General features: G+C 40.1%; 1 protein-coding gene across 1 annotated transcript; it reads left to right on the top strand.

The window, feature by feature from the left end:
- The first annotated feature begins 9,174 nt into the window (after positions 1 to 9,174).
- Positions 9,175 to 17,056, top strand: LOC119914648 (nuclear receptor subfamily 5 group A member 2-like). The gene is made up of 6 exons (XM_038734087.1): positions 9,175 to 9,276; positions 9,404 to 9,545; positions 12,329 to 12,948; positions 14,216 to 14,335; positions 15,439 to 15,586; positions 16,741 to 17,056. The coding sequence occupies exons 1-6, from the start codon at positions 9,175 to 9,177 to the stop codon at positions 16,992 to 16,994; spliced, it is 1,386 nt and encodes a 461-aa protein (XP_038590015.1). The 3' UTR covers positions 16,995 to 17,056.
- The last annotated feature ends 797 nt before the right edge of the window (positions 17,057 to 17,853 follow it).

Here is a 17,853-nt window from a genome sequence, read left to right as displayed (position 1 = left end):
CTCATGTTGTGTGCAGCATAAAGTCAGATCATGACTGCTCACAGAATTATGGAAAATACCAATAACTGCCCGACAATATTTTGTTTAGCTGCCCCAGACTTCTGTGCCCTGTGCTATTAAAAATCATCTGCTGTTACCACCAGTAACTACAGGTTTCTCATGCGCAATAACGGGAAGCTGCATAATAGCATCAAAACCGGTTGACTAATGCCAAGTTAGTTAAGAGTTAAGAGTTACATTTACAATTAGGCTACAGATTTTAACCATCACTCCTCAGTGAACTCCTCGGCTGCGGTCTGAGAGCATTTTCAAGATAAGCAGGCCTGTGTAGATTTATCATTATGGATTTAGACTTGCCATGTTTTTAAGGAGTCTGTTCACACTGATATAAGCTAATAAAACGTTCATTTTTTGCGAAAGCTGAAAATATTAAATAGTAATATGGCAGTTGAAAGTCCGGCCCCCATAGTGTCTGCTTAGAACAAATGTTTCCTGTGTTCCCAGTCCAGTGTGGCCCGCCAGAGTCTAATCTGTTCTGCCACAGTTTTCTAATGAAGTGAAAACATTCTCAAACTTCTCATTATGACAGTCAAGTATCTGTCGAACAAACTAAAATTGAAAGCGCCATATGGCTTTGTTTCTTTATCAAATTGCAAAAGACTGCAATTTAATTAAATTTAAAAAGTAACTTTTACTCTGAGTAAATTTTAAATGAGCTACTTTTTACTTTTACTTGAGTAGATTTTTATACCAGTAAGGAAGAGTTCATCAAAGTGATCGTACTTTTACTTAAGTATAAGATTTTTGTACTCTTTCCACCTCTGCATGTCACATATCAGCTGTCATTTCCCTCTCTGGACCTTATGCCCAACTGCAATTTCATCACCTATGCTCTTTATGTCCGTTCCTCCATCATCCAGACATACTTGGCAGGAATCAACTTCTCCATCAAACTAGGCTCTGGTGGCCTCCATTGTCCTTCTATTTTCTATTCCCACGTTATCATCCTAATCAAGGCTACTATATGCATCCATCCATCCTCTATCTATACATTCCAAATTTTCATTAAACCTCTAAATTACATATTGTTGTGGCTTAAACCTTGCTAATGAAATTAAGGTAATTTGTTAGGTTCGAGAGCGGGGCCACCCCTCAACCACACCTCCAATCACCTGTCAAGGCTATCTATACCTGTTCTACTCAGCCTGCTCCATTTGTCTCAGATTGGTCAACCCACCCTCCCTTTCCCTTCCCTGCTTCCATTCACTGTACCCTACATCCCTCCCTCCATTCATCCCTACACACATCCACTCTTCCATACTTCCCTCATTCCTTCATCCCTTCTTCCCCCACCGTCATCCCTTGCTTTTCATTCCAGCGCACATCTCTCCTATGTCTCATCTAGGTAACGTCTGGGGGGCCCGTAATAACTTCGGTTGAAAACACTTCCGAGACGGAACCCCCACACTGAGTCTCCTCCGCCCGGTCTTCTGTACACCCTCCAAGACGAGCCTATCAGACGACATCCTTCTTCCACCATTACCCTTCCCTTTCGACATGCATTCATCAGTCCTCTATCATCTATACATTCCAAATTTTCATCAAACCTCTAAATTACATATTGTTGCGGCGTGGTCCTTGCAAGTGAAAAGACGCTTTCATAAACTATCTAAAGAAACCCTGAGCAGCCTGGCTACCTCAGCTTCTGCCAGAAGTGCCTGCAGTCATCATGAGCTCCTGGATCAAGCAGAGCTGCCCCATATCCCAGCAGATGCTCTGACCGTGTGTGAACTCCATCCAGATGCTCAAACTCTTAGCTTTCCCAACAGCATCCACACTGGAAAGACCAAAAGTTCAAAAATCTACTGCTGCCTGATCTCATTTGTTTCTTCACTACTGAGCTTTTAAGAACCCCTTGGAGGTCTGGTTTGGGGTTTAACACCACAAGAGAGGTGGTTGATGTGTTAGGGATGGATAAACAGACAGACAGACAGACAGACAAATAGATGTTATTGTCCCCAGATGGGATTTCACTTTAACATTAAATGCATTATGTTGTCTAAAACAACATACTAGTATTGTACAAGAGATGCTAACTTGTAAAATGTAACAATGTAACAACCATGTGAGTCAAGTTAATGCCAAATGTTTGTTTGGAATGGCTTTAACAGGTGGGAGGTTAGATCCTGGTCACTTTGGCAGTGGAATAATAAGAGGGTGAAAGACTGGTCTCATGTGGAGTTTTAAAAAAAAATCATAAAATACTATTGCGAGCTATAATTCACTAATACACCTTCCTGCTGAATATCTGATCCCCCTCAGCAAAATTTGCATATGAAGATGAAGATGAGTGTAGAAGTGCTAGACTACTGAATTATTTCTAGCAATAATTTGAATCAAACAATTGAAATATAACTGCTGCAGTTAAAGTTAAATGTGGACTAAACTGAATTCCTAAGTCAAACAAACAGTTAAACAAAAAGAGAAATGCTGTATAATAATCCGGGGAAATGAACTCCCTGGATTAAATCTGTGGTTAAAAATGGAGCTATCATAGATTCAGATGTATGGTTTACGTCCCATATCAGCAAGGTGACAAAAACATACATTTTCCACCTTGAAGAACTAATTCATTCCTTTAGGAATTAAGGGGCGGCTGTGGCTCAGGAGGTAGAGCGGGTTGGCCGTTAATCGGAAGGTCGGTTCAATCCCTGGCTCCCCCTGGTTGCATGTCGAAGTGTCCTTGGGCAAGATACTGAACCCCGAATTGCCCCTGGTGGCTATTCCGCCAGTGTATGAGTGAGTGTGAATGTTAGTTTCCGTTTGAGCACTTAGGCTCAGTGTATGAATGTGTGTGACTGGTGAATGCAGATGTAGTGTAAAATACTATACAAATACGGAGCATTTGCATTTACTTTATTCCAAGATGACTTGATTACTCGTTTTTTATTGGCCTTTAAAAAAAAAACACTGAGAGACTAGACAAACTAGCTTCCTGTAGCTTTTATACTTGATTTTAAGGTCATCCTCCTTACATACAGAACTCTCAATGGACTAGCACCAAGCTTTATAGCTAACTCCCTCTTCACTTGTCTATGAAGATTCTCAGTCATCCAGGTCATAGTTATCCAACAAAGGTTAAAATCAAGGGCAACTGGACTTGGTTGAAGACACTGGAAGACATTTCGTCCCTCATCCAAAGGACTTCTTCAGTTCTGACTGACTGGCAGGGAAACTCAGCTATTTAACCTCAGTGGGGTCGTTGGCCCGGGTCATCGATACCGCTGGTTCGTTAGTGTTCCTTGTTGCTGTGACGACAGTTGTTACAGTCGTTAAGACTACCTGTGGCCAAGACTGAACGACCATCGTTGGTATCTTCACCTGAGGCCAATAGGTTACGTTTGTTGCCTTCCAGAACACTGCGGCCATCTGCTGCTGGTTTATTGGAGGTTTCCAGAAACAGGCAAAGGAAAAATTGGGGATGCAGTCTATGCACTCAATTATGCCCCAAAGCTATGGAACACAATAGACATCAGGGAGGCCAGCTTGCTAACTATCTTTAAAAGAAAGCAAAAACCATTTAGCCTTTAACTAGCACTTTCTTGATATAGGCATGGATATAAATCTTCACTTTGCTTAGCACTTACTGTATGTTTTGTTTTTTTCAATTTAGCTCTGAGTTTTAGATGTTCTGATGCAATGAGATGAGTGAGTGTTTCTTGAAGACAGAAGCTGGGTTTTATCCGAGTGAGATGATTACAGTAAGAACTTTGGTATGCTTTCCCGGTGAGCTAATGATCCGAATGTTCCAATTAATAAACTTGTGTGTTGACATTATGAGTGATTTTAAAGGTCCATATTTCTTCAGGAATGAACCTCTACTTTATGTTCAGTGACAGTGATCTATTTTGATTATCGTCTGTCCTACTATTGTGAAAAGGATTGGGTGACTCTTCAGTCTGTATGCAAAAAAACATCCACAACCACAAACAGGTGCGTCAACATAGTGTAAGAATACAGACACCGCGTCAGAGAAAAGTGGAAGGTGGACGAAAGATGAGATAGTTTTGTGTGTGTGTGTGTGTGTGTGTGTGTGTGTGTGTGTGTGTGTGTGCAGAGGATAGAAAGAGAGAAGAAAGGAGAGGAAAGGGATAAATGGGGAGAATGAGTTTTGGGGTTTAAGTATCTTTGGATGAAACCAACGGCTAAATGTAATGTAATGTTTAATGTTAATTCATTCAAAGAGCTGAACTGGTCTGTCAGCTGAGGTTTCAAAAAGTCACTTGTTGACCAATCTTTTTTTATTATGAAAACAAAAACATTTTATTGTTTATCCTAGAAGCATTAAACCAAAAGTCAGAATGCGTTCATTACTGCAGAATGCATGGTGTGCCCATTTTAATCCAAAATGATTGTATTATGAGTTACAAAACATCACACAAAGAGTGGCATAGAAACAAAACTGTACTGAATCTGGGAAATTTGGTGATAAACTCTCTGTTTCATTAAGACACCTTTCCAATGAATAAAATCTATTTGCTTGGATTCTCCTGACCTAAAAGAAACCTACTGAAATATAGAAAATGTTACTGAGTGAGGAGCAGAGTTCTCAACAACAACCTTATCTTACCCATCCCAGGACTGCGAAAGCTACAGACAAACATTTATTCATTAGCTGACACTTTTATCCAAAGCGACTTACAGTTGCTCTACATGTCAGAGGTCGCACGCCTCTGGAGCAACTAGGGGTTAAGTGTCTTGCTCAAGAACACAATGGAAGATGTCTCACAGTGGGAATTGGACTCAGGTCTCCAACACCAAAGGCAAGCATCTTATCTATGTGCCATCACCCCAAACAGGTGGGAAAGTTGTTCCAAACAGTTTCCTTGTGTACTGTCGCCATCAAGTGGGTAAAAGTGTAATACAATCCTGTTTTAATTTTATAACCAATCGGAGACTGTCACGGTCAACTGTATAGAACTAAGCATTGTGTGAGAATACATCTGGCCCCATGAAGGTTTTTTTCCACAACACAACCGTCCCTTATCATACACCAGTCTATACTTTTTCTAGAATGATGGATTTTGCTCAAGCATAACTTTTTGAAACCATCGCCGCAAATTCCTGTACCCATTAACACGTCAGATGTAATTTCTCATCTTGGATTGAGTATCCCCCTCTTTTGTGACATAGATGAGACTGTCTGTATCATAATTAAGAATTCCATCTTGCCATTTCTCCAAATAACCGTCACGTGTTTACTGTTCACAAACAGAAACAAGTATAACTACACTATGATTTAAAGTATGCTTATTTCTATATGCTGTTTTTTGTTAAGTTAACAACATGTGCTGCTTCCTTCTGGGCCAGGTTACCCTTATGAAATAGGTCTCTGATCTCAACTAGCTATTTACCTGATTAAAAAAAATAAAAATAAAGAAAAGAAATAAAAAAAAATATAAGAAATACTATGCTTTTGAAAAATATATTTTAAATTTATTTTAACCCACTAAAAGTGTAATTATTTAACAATGTACTTCCACAAAGTACACCTAAATAGTATTTACTAAGAGTTAAATAAATATATTTTTAATAAATAGACTAAAATGTTGTGAAAATATGCTTTTATTTAAGCATATTCATTAAAAGTCTAATTAAGTATATATTTATTACCAATTTATTCAAAGTATACTTTTGAGAAGTATGTTAAAGCTCAGGAGAATATATCTTTAATATACTTGTACTAAGCATGAGTATGAATGTACCATAAGCACACTATGTGAATTTCTAGTACATTTTAAGTGCCTTTAAGAGCACTTCTTTCTGACCTGGGAGAGCGACACAGGTCTGATGTGTTCCCTCTTTTTTTTCCTAACACAAGATATAATTGGCACAGAGCAAAAGCCTGTCTGTCTCCACTATGTTGATTCTGACTTGGATCCACATGAGGAATTCTTTAGCCCCTATGATGACTCCTCCACCACAATTGAGCACATTTCAAAAATTGTCTCTGATGTGCTACTTCACCTGAACCAACTTTCACAGAGTGCATGGCCAAACCTATGATGGAGCAGCTAAAATGTCAGGGCTTTTGTCAGGGGCACAAGCTCAGATCAGAAAAATAAGCCACATGCTGTTTGTGTTCACTGTGGGCCTTACTTTGTCAACTTGGTTACGCAAGCAGCTTGCTCAAGCACACAAATTGTGAAGGATGCATTGCAGTGGACCAAGTCTGTTGTTAAGTACACATGTGGTTCCTACATTACACTCAAACCTTTGTTTACGCCATCCTCAATCAATATGAGGCAGTCTTAGCTGCAATGGAAGCATATCCGACACAGCTTCTAGAGCTAATGGCCTTCATCCCTGCCTCAACTGCTGTAGCAGAGCAATGTCACAATGTCAATATTCAATGTCACAAATCCGGATCAACAGCGTGGCTGTTTATTTTTCGAGTGGCCTTTTATTGTGGCCAGCCTAAGGCCCACCTGTGCAATCCCCATGCTGTCTGATCAGCATCTTGATATCCCTCACCGGTGAGGTGGATGGATTATCTTGGCAAAGGAGAAGTGCTCACTAACACAGATTTGGACAGATTTGTGAACAATATTTGAGAGAAATAGGCCTTTTGTGTACATAGAGAAAGTCTTAGATCTTTGAGTTCAGCTCATGATGAATGGAGGCAAAAACAAAAGTGTTGCATTTATAATTTTGTTCAGTGTACATTGCATTGAATGTTTTCTTGTAGTGCAAATAAACCTTTTTCAAAGCATTTTCATTTGTCAGTTAACATTTCTTGTTATTGGTTTCTTGTTTCACATTAAACAAAAATAATCTTTAGCTCTTATAAATTAGAGCTTAAGATCAACTCTGTTCAGATTCCCCTCCCTTGTCTTTCTTGTCTTTCTTCTCTGTGTGGGTCTGGCTGTGGCACAACATTACATTACTCTCCTCCTGGCTGGCCAATCAACCACTCACCTGTGACTCACCTGCTCATGTGAGAATTATCCAGCAATCAAGACCTATAGTATATAAACCACGCCAGATTGTCCGTTCACTTTTGTGGTCCTCAACTTCCGAATTCGCCCAGTGTTCTAGCTCATGTTACCTGACATTTTGCCTGACTGTGTTTTTTACTTGTGTCTCAGGTTTTTTGGTCCCTGTGAATAGATCTGTCAGCCTCCCTCAGGAGTTCACCTGTTCCTCCGCTGCCTGCCCAGCTTACTAGACACAGCAAGAAAACCCTGTTTTACATACTTGTGAAGTTGTTAATAAATCGAGCTGTGAATTTTCCTTTACAGCTGTTTCCGTGTCCCGCTATTGGGTCTTCAGAAGTACTAACCATACTAAATATTACTGTTGGTTTATAAAGCACTGATTTAGGAAGTGCATTTCTGATCTGCTACACTATGAACCATCCAGACCTCTCAGGTGGTCTGGGACAGGTCTGCTTTCTGTCACAAGAGTCAAAACTAAACAGCATTGAGTTTTTATGCACCATATCTGGAACAAACTCGTAGAAAACTGCTGATCTGCTGCTACTGTCAATTCTTCTAAATCAAGGAAAACTTTTGCTCTCCTGTTTTATGTTGTTTCCATTTTCTACGTTTTGCTTTTATGTTTAATTTAAAGCACTTTAATTGCCTTGTTGTTGAAATGTGCAATACAAATAATCTTGAACACTGAACTGCAGCCAGCTTCTAGTCAAACATGTTCAGAAGCTATTCCCTCTCTGGCAGAGCAGCTTTCAGGGTGATCTGAATAATAACACACTATTTTACATTTCAAAATAAAAGGCCTTTCTTCAAATGCACGTTGTAACTTCCTTCAATGAGCTCAAACACTCAGGATTTAGTGTTTAAATGAAGGTCCATAATGAAAAACAGAATTACGTTCTCTATCAAACAGCATGAACAGAATGCTGTGGTGAGCCCAGATGACTTCAGCTTCCTGGCAGTGTAACTGTTTCCTCTGTGCTGCTGTTAAGGTTCTACTTAAATACTGCACTTTCATGTTTTACATCTCCCCAAGATTACTACATTACTGTATTCCTTCTCAATGCTGTTTCCAGGAGAAAGCTATCATCATTCTGTGGGCTAGGTACATTAATAATTGTGTCAGAGATTTCTTCAAATAAAGATTTACCTCAGTATTGATGAATCTATTCTTTTGTTAAAGGGATAGTCCTGAAATTTAGCATTGGTTTCCCATAATGTTGGGAACGCAAAAGAGACTAAAAAAATAAAAATTAAATGGTCAAAATCTCTGCAGCCTCAGAGATATACTGATTTGGTCTCTAGTATGGGTTAATCTCCAAAACCACTGGATCATACTAGACATTTGCAGTCATGCTACATGTCATATACTGACATGCAAATAAACCATTATAAGAGATATAAAACCAAACCAATACTAACAATTTAAAAAGTTGCATCAAAAAATTGTACTAAGAATGTAATTACTCCTGGAAAATGAACAAAACTAACACACTATTTATAACAAACATGTTTGTTACAGAGTAGAGCACTAAAGTGAAGGCACAGAGAAGGTTTGTTGTGTGTAAACACAGAAACAGGTGAGTCAAGACATGCTCATTGGCTGGAGCTTCAGACCGGGTCAGAACCTCGCGGAGCCGCAGGATCAGCACCATGGAGAGCGTCCCGCCTCCGCAGTATGATGACGAGACCAGTGATGCTGTGGTCGGAGCTCCACTACAGGTAGGTAGCTGGATGCAGAGTCAGCACTTATAGCCAGTTTGATCCTAGTTTACTCAACAGCTGCAGTATTTGACACAGTCTGAACACTCATTCAGCAGGTAGGACAGTCAGTAAACGCTGTGGGTATGATATGGTAATATAGTTTTTTATTTATCACTTAGTCTATATTTGTACTCTTTTATTTATTTTTTGATTCCGTTTGTTCTAATCCGGACAGGAAACAAGTGCATTTCATTTTCTGGATTATAAGGAGATTTCAATGGCAACCATTATTTTATTTTTCAATTAAAGGTTATGATGTTCCAAAGCGGCTGGTGCAACTTCTTTATAGACTATTCTAAGCCTTCTTCATTTTATAATCTGCGTGATATGCATAAAGTTCAGTAGCCTGTTGTGTTTGTCACTGGTTACGGTGGAGAAGAGTCTAATGTTTTCCTTTTCAGGTCCGTTTTCCACAATGGAGTACAGACATGATGTGGATTTGGAGGAGCCGTGTCCGGTCTGTGGAGATAAAGTCTCTGGGTACCACTACGGTCTGCTCACCTGTGAAAGCTGCAAGGTAACCCCACCCCCTCTCTCCGTTATATTGTTGCACTTGGATTGTTTATTGGCTAGAAAAGTTCTGATCAAGTATTTTTGTTATATTAAACATTGTAAATCCTTCCTCTGTTCTTCAACATTGACAGGGTTTTTTTAAAAGAACAGTTCAAAACAACAAAAAGTACGCCTGTGCAGAAAACCAGGAGTGCAGAATTGATAAAAGTCAAAGGAAACGGTGTCCGTTCTGCAGATTTCAGAAGTGTCTTTATGTTGGCATGCGACTGGAAGGTAAGGAGGTCCGCTTTTCCTACTTGGGAAGTGTCTCTGGAGTATATGTGCCGCTTAGTGAAATAAATGAGCTGCTGTCAGAAAGGTTTGCATTGTACATAACCCTTGTTAATGCCACGTGCACACACACCTGCTTCATGCGGCCCAGAATGACGACATTTTTACATTTTCAAGCCTACTTTGATTGAAAACGTTTTCAGAAATCATGCATCCATCTTCATATGGATGCATGATTTCTACCGTCCTCTTGCTGCAATATTAGTGCTAAAAATGTTTCAGTAATTGTACAGAAAATATGAGGAAGTTAAAAAAATCGGACGGACAAGATTTAGTGGAGCTGCGTCACCTTTTCCTCTTTATTATTTTTTATTTTCTCTAACAAAAGCAACAATAATAAGAACAATTGGAAGAGCTTAATATATTCAGCTTTATACATCATAAAACTGCTTTTCACCCATCAGACTTTTAATTAGTTCCTTTTAATTAGATTTAAAGTGGGGCACTTTCCTGCATTCTGCTGATGTTCTGTGATGTTAATAGATACATGAAGAATTGTTCAGTCGTTTAAGATAAACAATGTGAACAGAAATTATCATTCTCATAATTGGAAGGGGTGGGCTAAATATCTGAACAAACACATTCTTTAATAATTAATGTAACATTTCATTCAAATAATCAGTATGTTAAAAAAGGAAACAACATTATGGGCCACTGTACAGGGAGAACATCTTAGACAGGGTAAAATGTAAAATTCCAAGTTTTAAAGTTCATAGCTGGTTGTTTTTTATGTTTCCCTGAGTGAGATGTTTGAATAAGAGCTTTCATGATGAAAAGACCCACAGGGCAGTTAAGCTTAAAACCACTGGCGAGACATTGGTCTACAGAAAATTACACTATATATATTTTGTACCAATGAAATTCTCACTGGGTTCCTTCTGGTCAGCAGAGTAAGGGGGTAACACATTTCTGAGGGACTTATAAATAAATTACACTTTTGCCTAAGAAAGAGAAGAAAGCCTCTCCTGCACAACCAGACAACTGACAAATGTTACCAACTGGCCAACCTGTTAGCCAGGCTTCTTCAGCATTATCCAGAGGCCTCAGTTCAGAGCCTCATATCTTCAAGCAAACAAATCCTTTCCATTCTGATTATACTGTGGTACAGGGCCGTAATTATACTTTTTATATTTTATATGATATTATAAAAATTTAAATTTTATAAATGGTTATCGATCACTGAGGTACAGTGATTAGCACCTCACAGCAAGAAGGTCTTGGGTTCGAACCCTAGTCGTCTCGAGCCTTTCTGTGTGCAGATTGCATATACTCCCTGTATCTGCGTGGGTTCTCTCCGGGTGCTCCGGCTTCCTCCCACCATCCAAAGATATGCAGACTAGGTTAATTGGTGACTCTAAATTTTCCTTAGGTGTGAGTGTGAGTGTTTGTATATGTTTGGCCTGCAATGGACTGGCGATCCTGTCCAGGGTGTACCTCACCTTTCACCCGATGTCAGCTGGGATTGGCTCCAGCCCCCCCTCAAACCTGTACACAGGCTAAGCGGTGGATGAATGGTTATCATCAATCATAATGAAATAGTAGTTAATGTGGATAAACTGTATTGTGTAAATATACCTGAATAAGTAGGCTATGTTATATTTTCTGTAACATCAGCTTTCCAAGAAACCTAATAATAATCTTAATAAGGAGGATGAACATGGAACTGCTTTTATTGAAGCCAGGATACCCTACTCTGCTTTCTCCCACATTTTCAATGCTTTATTCTGATGGTACTGTACCGTCACTAAAAAGTAATGGGCAATGCCACAACAGAAATTAGTCATGCATGCCATTGCCATATAGGTGCACCATTGCTTCCTAGCAGCAATGATAATTTATGCTGTATTAATGATAATATGTACTACATACTCAAACATTTTACAACAGAATTTCCCAAAGTTATATTGTTTTCATTTATTTATGTCATAATTTTGAAATATAGTAAATAAGATCATTACTAATTGCCAAATCAAACTGTTTTTTTTACACTTTTCCTTGCTTGTTAGCTAGTACAACATTATCATACACTGTAATCATTTAATAGGTACTCAATCATTTAGAAAATACTTGCAGTGTAATTTATTTTTTCCATTTATTTAGTCTTAAATCTTAAACAAATTTTTTATCTTCTTCCTCAGCATTTTGACATTTGTACTAGGATAGGTATTTAGAATTTTATTGATACCCCAGATGTATTAATTAATTAAAATGTAATATGTTGGCTGTGATCTGAAGCTTTTCAATAGGACCTAATGACATGGCAGTGAGTTCAGGTTATATTACCTTTTTAAAGATTTTTTCTGGCATTTTGCCTTTATTGGATAGTGACAGCTGCAGAGAGTGAGAGGAAAGGGGGGAGAGAGAGGGGATGACATGCTGCAAAGGGCCCTGGGTTGGAATCAAACCCCGGCCGCCTTAATTATCTTGAAGTTATCTTTGTAATAAAAAATAGATTTAAAGTTTTTATTGTAACAGAAGAGACTCATATTCCTGGGTTAATCAAAACTGCATTTACAATATATATTATATTACATATTGTGAAAAACACTTTGGCAGGTGTGGAAGAAATGCTGTAATAAGCAAATATATGTATATATTTGCCTAGTCTCATCTCATCCTCAAGAATGAGCAACATAGGCGTTATCTCCTCATTAGGACAGAGTGTGCATATATCAGTTAAAGTCAGCTTGAAACACTGCTCTAAACAAATGAACCTTTCTCATTAGCTGTTCGTGCAGATCGGATGCGAGGCGGCAGAAACAAGTTTGGCCCCATGTACAAGCGTGACCGTGCCCTCAAGCAGCAGAGAAAGGCTTTGATTCAAGCAAGTGGATACAGAACAGAGAGCAGCCCACCTTTGGTCTCCTCAAATCACCAGAGAGACTTGACCTTTCCTGGTGGCCTCCACCCAGTTCCCATCCTTCACAGCAACCCACCACTCACAGCACAGAATGATCGTATCAGCTACCAGTCTCCAGCACTGTATTCACTCCTGCCCTTCAACTCAACTGGTGCCACCCAATACCAGTGCACCTCCTTCTCAAACTGGACCATCAAGTCAGAGCACACCAACAACTGCGCAAGTTCACCAGGCTTTGCTGCAGGAATTGGCTCAGACGAGCTACAAGGTCCCAAGATGCCTCAGCTAGTGATGGAGTTACTGCGCTGTGATTCAGACGAGCTAAAGCTGCAGAATAAGATCACAGCTCGTCTCCTGCAGGAGCAGACGGACTGGGAAAAACAAGGGAACCCCAACACCTTGAGCCTGATGTGCCTCATTGCTGACCAGACGCTGTTCTCCATCGTCGAGTGGGCTCGCACATCCAACTTCTTCAAACAACTTAAGGTAAGATCCTATCACTTCATACGATACACTAATAAGCTGTAATAAGCCATTCATTATATGAAGTTAGACCAAAACTAGAAATATTATGTTCTTTAGAGAGCTAGTACTACCAACTACCTACCAACATGGGCCTATCAACACAGGCTGTAGTTAGACAAATTTATTGCCATAAAATATCTGTCATAGCCTTTCTAACAGAAAAAACACTGATGGCTTAAAAGGACAATACATTTCTTTGGCCTTAATTTAATATAGTTTGACTTTCTTACAGGGTCATTTATTAGACTAGATGAAAACTGTACTGTAAACTAAAGTCAATCATCTGGTCACATCTGGTTGCTACCTATGGTTCGGGGTCCAGGTCCTTGAGTCTGGGGTGGGTCTGTGCAGTGGGAGGTCTGGGCTCCCCTAGACCTGCCCCAGGGCTGGGCGGGTTGGTTGCTGGCTCCGGGGTGCTGGCAGTGCTCGGGGGGCTCTTGCCACAAGCCCTGGACTGGATAGACCTGGCGTACTCCTGCCTGGGGGGGCGAGGATGGGGTGAATGCTGGGGCCAGTCAGCAACCTAGGGCAGGGTGTGGCTATTCCTGGGGCATGAGGTCTCGGGTCCTTTGCGCTCTGTGGGGGTTATGGATTACCCTGGCAACTTGGGTTCCTGCCCATCTCATGTCATGCCTGCCCAACCCACCATCATTCATACCCGTGACCGGTCCAAGATGGGTTAAAATCAAGGGCATCTGGACTTAGTTGAAGATATTTGAAGACGTTTCACCTCTCAACCAAGAGGTTGTAGCCTCTGCTGTTTTCTTACCGTCACTGAAATCTCATCATTTTCCTCCCATCCGTACCCTTTTTATTTACCTACTTAAAGGCAACATGTTGCTATTGTTTTTGTAATGTTAAATGTTTTTATTAAATTAAGGAGTGTGTGTTTGTTTTTTAACGTGGTATTGAATTGGTACCGAGAATCATGGAATTTCACTGGTACTGGTATCGACTACTCGATTATTGTGAAATCCCTACATACTGCTTTGTGAGTACACTTTCGGTTGAAATAAATCTCAAGAACTGTTCCTGCTCTGCCCTTGTGTCCTGCATTTGGGTCCACAAACCTTATCCTGACAATAGCACTGTCAGTCGGTCCAGACTGAAATATCTCAACAACTATTGGATGGATTTGGTTTGGGTCTTGTCTTAAAAAGCAGATAATTGATGAGCTGGATAAAAATGCACTTGGTGATGAATGGTTTTCAACTCTTTCTGCTCCAAGGTGAATGACCAGATGAAGTTGCTGCACAGCTGCTGGAGTGAGCTATTGCTCCTGGACATTATCTCCAGACAAGTCCTGTATGGCAAAGAGGGCAGACTGCTCTTGGTGACTGGGCAGGAGGTGAGTCACATATGCTTCTCCTTATTGTTTTTTGTCATTTTTATTTGTAACAATGGAAAGATATTTTACAAAGGAGACCAAGTGGGGTTTACATTTCTTAGTCTACTGTTCGTATGTCCCAATTATATTATTATACTTAGAGCACAACATGTCACTTAGCCTATTCGCTGATGCAAGGAGCAGGTTAGGACATCTTCATTAGGAAAATATATCTTTATAATATCTTTAATCATTCCGGACTTGTCCTGTGTATTATTGAAAAAGTGACATGGGACCACTATGGGCAGATTTGACCTTTTGGGTCTAAGTTTGTGTGTAAATATTAGGGATGCACCGAATACTCGGCCACTGAAATTAATCATCCAAAATAGCAAAAACGACACTTTCGGTGTTCAGCCTAATGCCCCTAAATAAATGTTACCGAACAGTTAGCCTACGTTGACATGTCGGCAGTGTTGAAGCATTTTAAAAGGGCTGAGAAAGACGCAAAAATCACCGTTCTGCTGAATTGTCTCCCAGCACATCCACTCCATCTGTGGCTGACTTCTTAGAAAAGGCAACAAACAGTCTGAACCGCTTTGACTGTTTCTGTCAATCGTTTGTGAAAAGGCAATTAAGCTAACCACACCTAAATTCACACCTTCCAGTATGCAGTATGCAAATAAGATTAATTGGATTAAATTCACAGAAAGTATAAAACATATTACATGTGTCCATTAATAGTAAATGGACACTTGTAATTTACTTTACCAGACCCTCTCGGGCCTCAGACCCACCCACCATAGTCTCTCCAAATCCTGTGGGAAACAGTAAAAAGCACATTTTGACCTTTTCATTTATGTAATGGTAAAAAGAGGGCAAAATAAATGGAAAAATGTGAAAGTACTTGTTCGGTGCAAATTTTTTCATTATATTCGGCTTCAGCTTCGGCCAAGAATATTTTATTTCTGTGCATACCTAGTAAATATGAAACAAAACAAACAAAGTGTAACATACTTAATTGCAAACCCCAGACATTCATTTTAATTTTAGAAAGGAGGTATGAAACATGAATATGGAAGTTGTGTAGTGTGTGGTGTCAGTACCTGTGTTCTTTGGTTCAGATGGAGCTGTCATACATAGCCTTTCATGCTGGTCCTACCTTGGCCAGCCTAGTACAGAGAGGACAGGAGCTTGTTGAGAAACTCCACAACCTTAAGGTAGACCGCCAAGAGTTCGCCTGCATCAAGTTCCTCATCCTTTTTAATCCAGGTTAGTGACAACTGATGCTTTTTGTCTATAAAGCTTCTTATTTGCAAATCTATTTTTGGTGAGTGTGCTTTTAGTCAAGGGACCTTTCAAGATCTAATAATGCCAACGTAGGTACAAAGCCTGATTCCAGTGCAAGAGCTTTTCCAGAGTCACATGAATCATTTCAGGAAGTGGACCTGTGACCAATGCAAGCAGGACCTTAATGTAATTCTGCAGTCATATCTCCTGGTGTCAAAAAGTCCCTGCTGTGGGGTAGTAATAATAAACTTTATTTATAGAGCACTTGTAAAAAAAGTCAATCACAGAGAGACAGAAAGAAATACCACCGTGAATGATAAAATACATCAGGGCCAAAATAAAAAAAAAGAAACAATAGCAAGAAAATAAAAACACATAAAATAAACAGGCAGCCCAGAAAAAATAAGAATATTTCTGATCCTTTCTAGAAGAAAGTTAAAAGAAGACACTGACTCAGACAGACTCATTTCCTCGGGCGAGTTGTTCCAGAGCCTCGTGGCCCTGGAGGCAGAAGCTCTGTAACTTTAGTTTTCAGTCTGGACTTTCCGATGGCCCAGGAACACTGGTCAAACAGAGACAGCTGCTTCAACTTTTGTAGGCTACAACTTCATTCACTGTGTCCAGTGGCACCCAGTGCCTGAGATCCAACAAGTGAATGAGAGAACATGCTATTTGGTTCACGGTGGTTACGTTCTAAAGCAGAAATACTAAACTCTCTTCCACCTCTTCATGTCTCATTATTTCATTACATTCTCTCAAACATAAGAGTCACGCAACAATAAACAAAAGAGAAACAGTGAAAACTGACCTCAAGCACAACGACTGTTTTTTTAACTCCTTTTCTAACTCATTAGTCAATCTTTTAAGTTCATCAGTTCAAATTTTAATTTTGTGAACTATTTAGTCAAAAAGGGGTCCCCAGAATTGAAGGGGAACTAGGTGTGGTTCCAGGGCGTTATCAAATGACATGTCTACCATACCAGTTAGAGAAAGAAGGAGAGCAACTGTCAACCATGGGTGGGACTTCAACAATTCTCCGGTACACTGCAGTCTCTACTCCATGATATGAAAAGGTTTGACAACCTTTGCTCTATGTGCATTCATTGGTTGTTACTTCCCTGTCCCTCATTGACCAGATGTGAAACAGCTTGAAGACAATCAGTTCATAGAGAGCGTGCAGGAGCAGATTGAAGGAGCCCTGCTGGAGTACACACTGTACACCTCTGCTCAACATCTCGGACGCTTTGCTCATCTGTTGCTGTGTTTGTCTGAGTTACGCTCTCTCAGCATCCTCGCTGAAGACTACCTGTACTGCAAACACCTGAGCAGTGAGGTGCCCTGCAACAACCTGCTCATTGAGATGCTCCATGCCAAGCGCAGCTGGGCTTGAAAACTCAGACACTCTCAGATTGTCCACACGTTAGCATATTGAAGCATTACAGGTTACAGCATTACATAAGCTTGCTCAGCATTTTTAGTCTAATAAATAAATAAACTCACAAAATATCAAGAAAGGAAATATTCATACACCTATTGTCCTTATTAAACTGTTGACGTTCTGTATTCCAAGTTTCTTTTATCAAATGAATTGCCTTGTTAAAGGTGCTGTGGGGAATTATTTAGTATTTCTATTTGCTGAAACTGTCACTATATCCTGACAGTATTACATTTAACAGATAATCTGCAAAATTAAAAAAAATAAAATCAGGTTCCTCTGGCTTCTCCTACTGCTTCTAATGCCATTTGCATTTAAAACAACCACTCAGAGCCAGGAGGAGTCTCTAACGCAGTGCAATTACTGCTTGTGCACACGCTGCGCAGCACCCCTCCTCGTGCACGCTCTCTCTCAGTCAAGCTCAATATAATCAGTGCATAGGACAAAACACACTTCATTCAAACTGGACGGAAACAAAATAAAACTCACCAAATCCATCTTGGTTAGTCTAGTCTTTCCACTGTTCCAACAATCATTAGCTCTGACATGCCGGAAATAAACTCTTCAGTGAGTTAGCTGTGAAAGCTCTACACTCTCTCTGATGCCTGACCTCTCTCTCGCTCCTCTCCCACTCTCGCGGCTCTCCTGTCCCAGCCTGAACCCACAGTTTCGTCTTCGTCCCCAGAGTCAGAGTCCTGGTCAGAGCCACTGTAAATGGACCTCGGTACTGTATTCCCTGTCATCAAACTGGCCTCCTTTGGTCTTGGTGGCTGAGTTCAGTCCCGGTCCGGCCGTGTTCAATGGGAGGCGGCTG

Source organism: Micropterus salmoides, unplaced genomic scaffold (assembly GCF_014851395.1).
Source record: "Micropterus salmoides isolate LMB-PRFRI ecotype aquatic unplaced genomic scaffold, ASM1485139v1 Ms_hic_scaffold_20, whole genome shotgun sequence".
Taxonomy (NCBI): domain Eukaryota; kingdom Metazoa; phylum Chordata; class Actinopteri; order Centrarchiformes; family Centrarchidae; genus Micropterus; species Micropterus salmoides.
This window is presented reverse-complemented; position numbering and strand designations above follow the sequence as displayed.

Bases quoted from the DNA above. Each gene is read 5' to 3' on its own strand.
- LOC119914648 (XM_038734087.1), top strand. From the start codon at position 9,175: ATGGAGTACAGACATGATGTGGATTTGGAGGAGCCGTGTCCGGTCTGT. The intron at 9,277-9,403 runs GTAACCCCACCC...CAACATTGACAG, and splicing joins TCACCTGTGAAAGCTGCAAG to GGTTTTTTTAAAAGAACAGT. The intron at 14,336-15,438 runs GTGAGTCACATA...TCTTTGGTTCAG, and splicing joins TCTTGGTGACTGGGCAGGAG to ATGGAGCTGTCATACATAGC.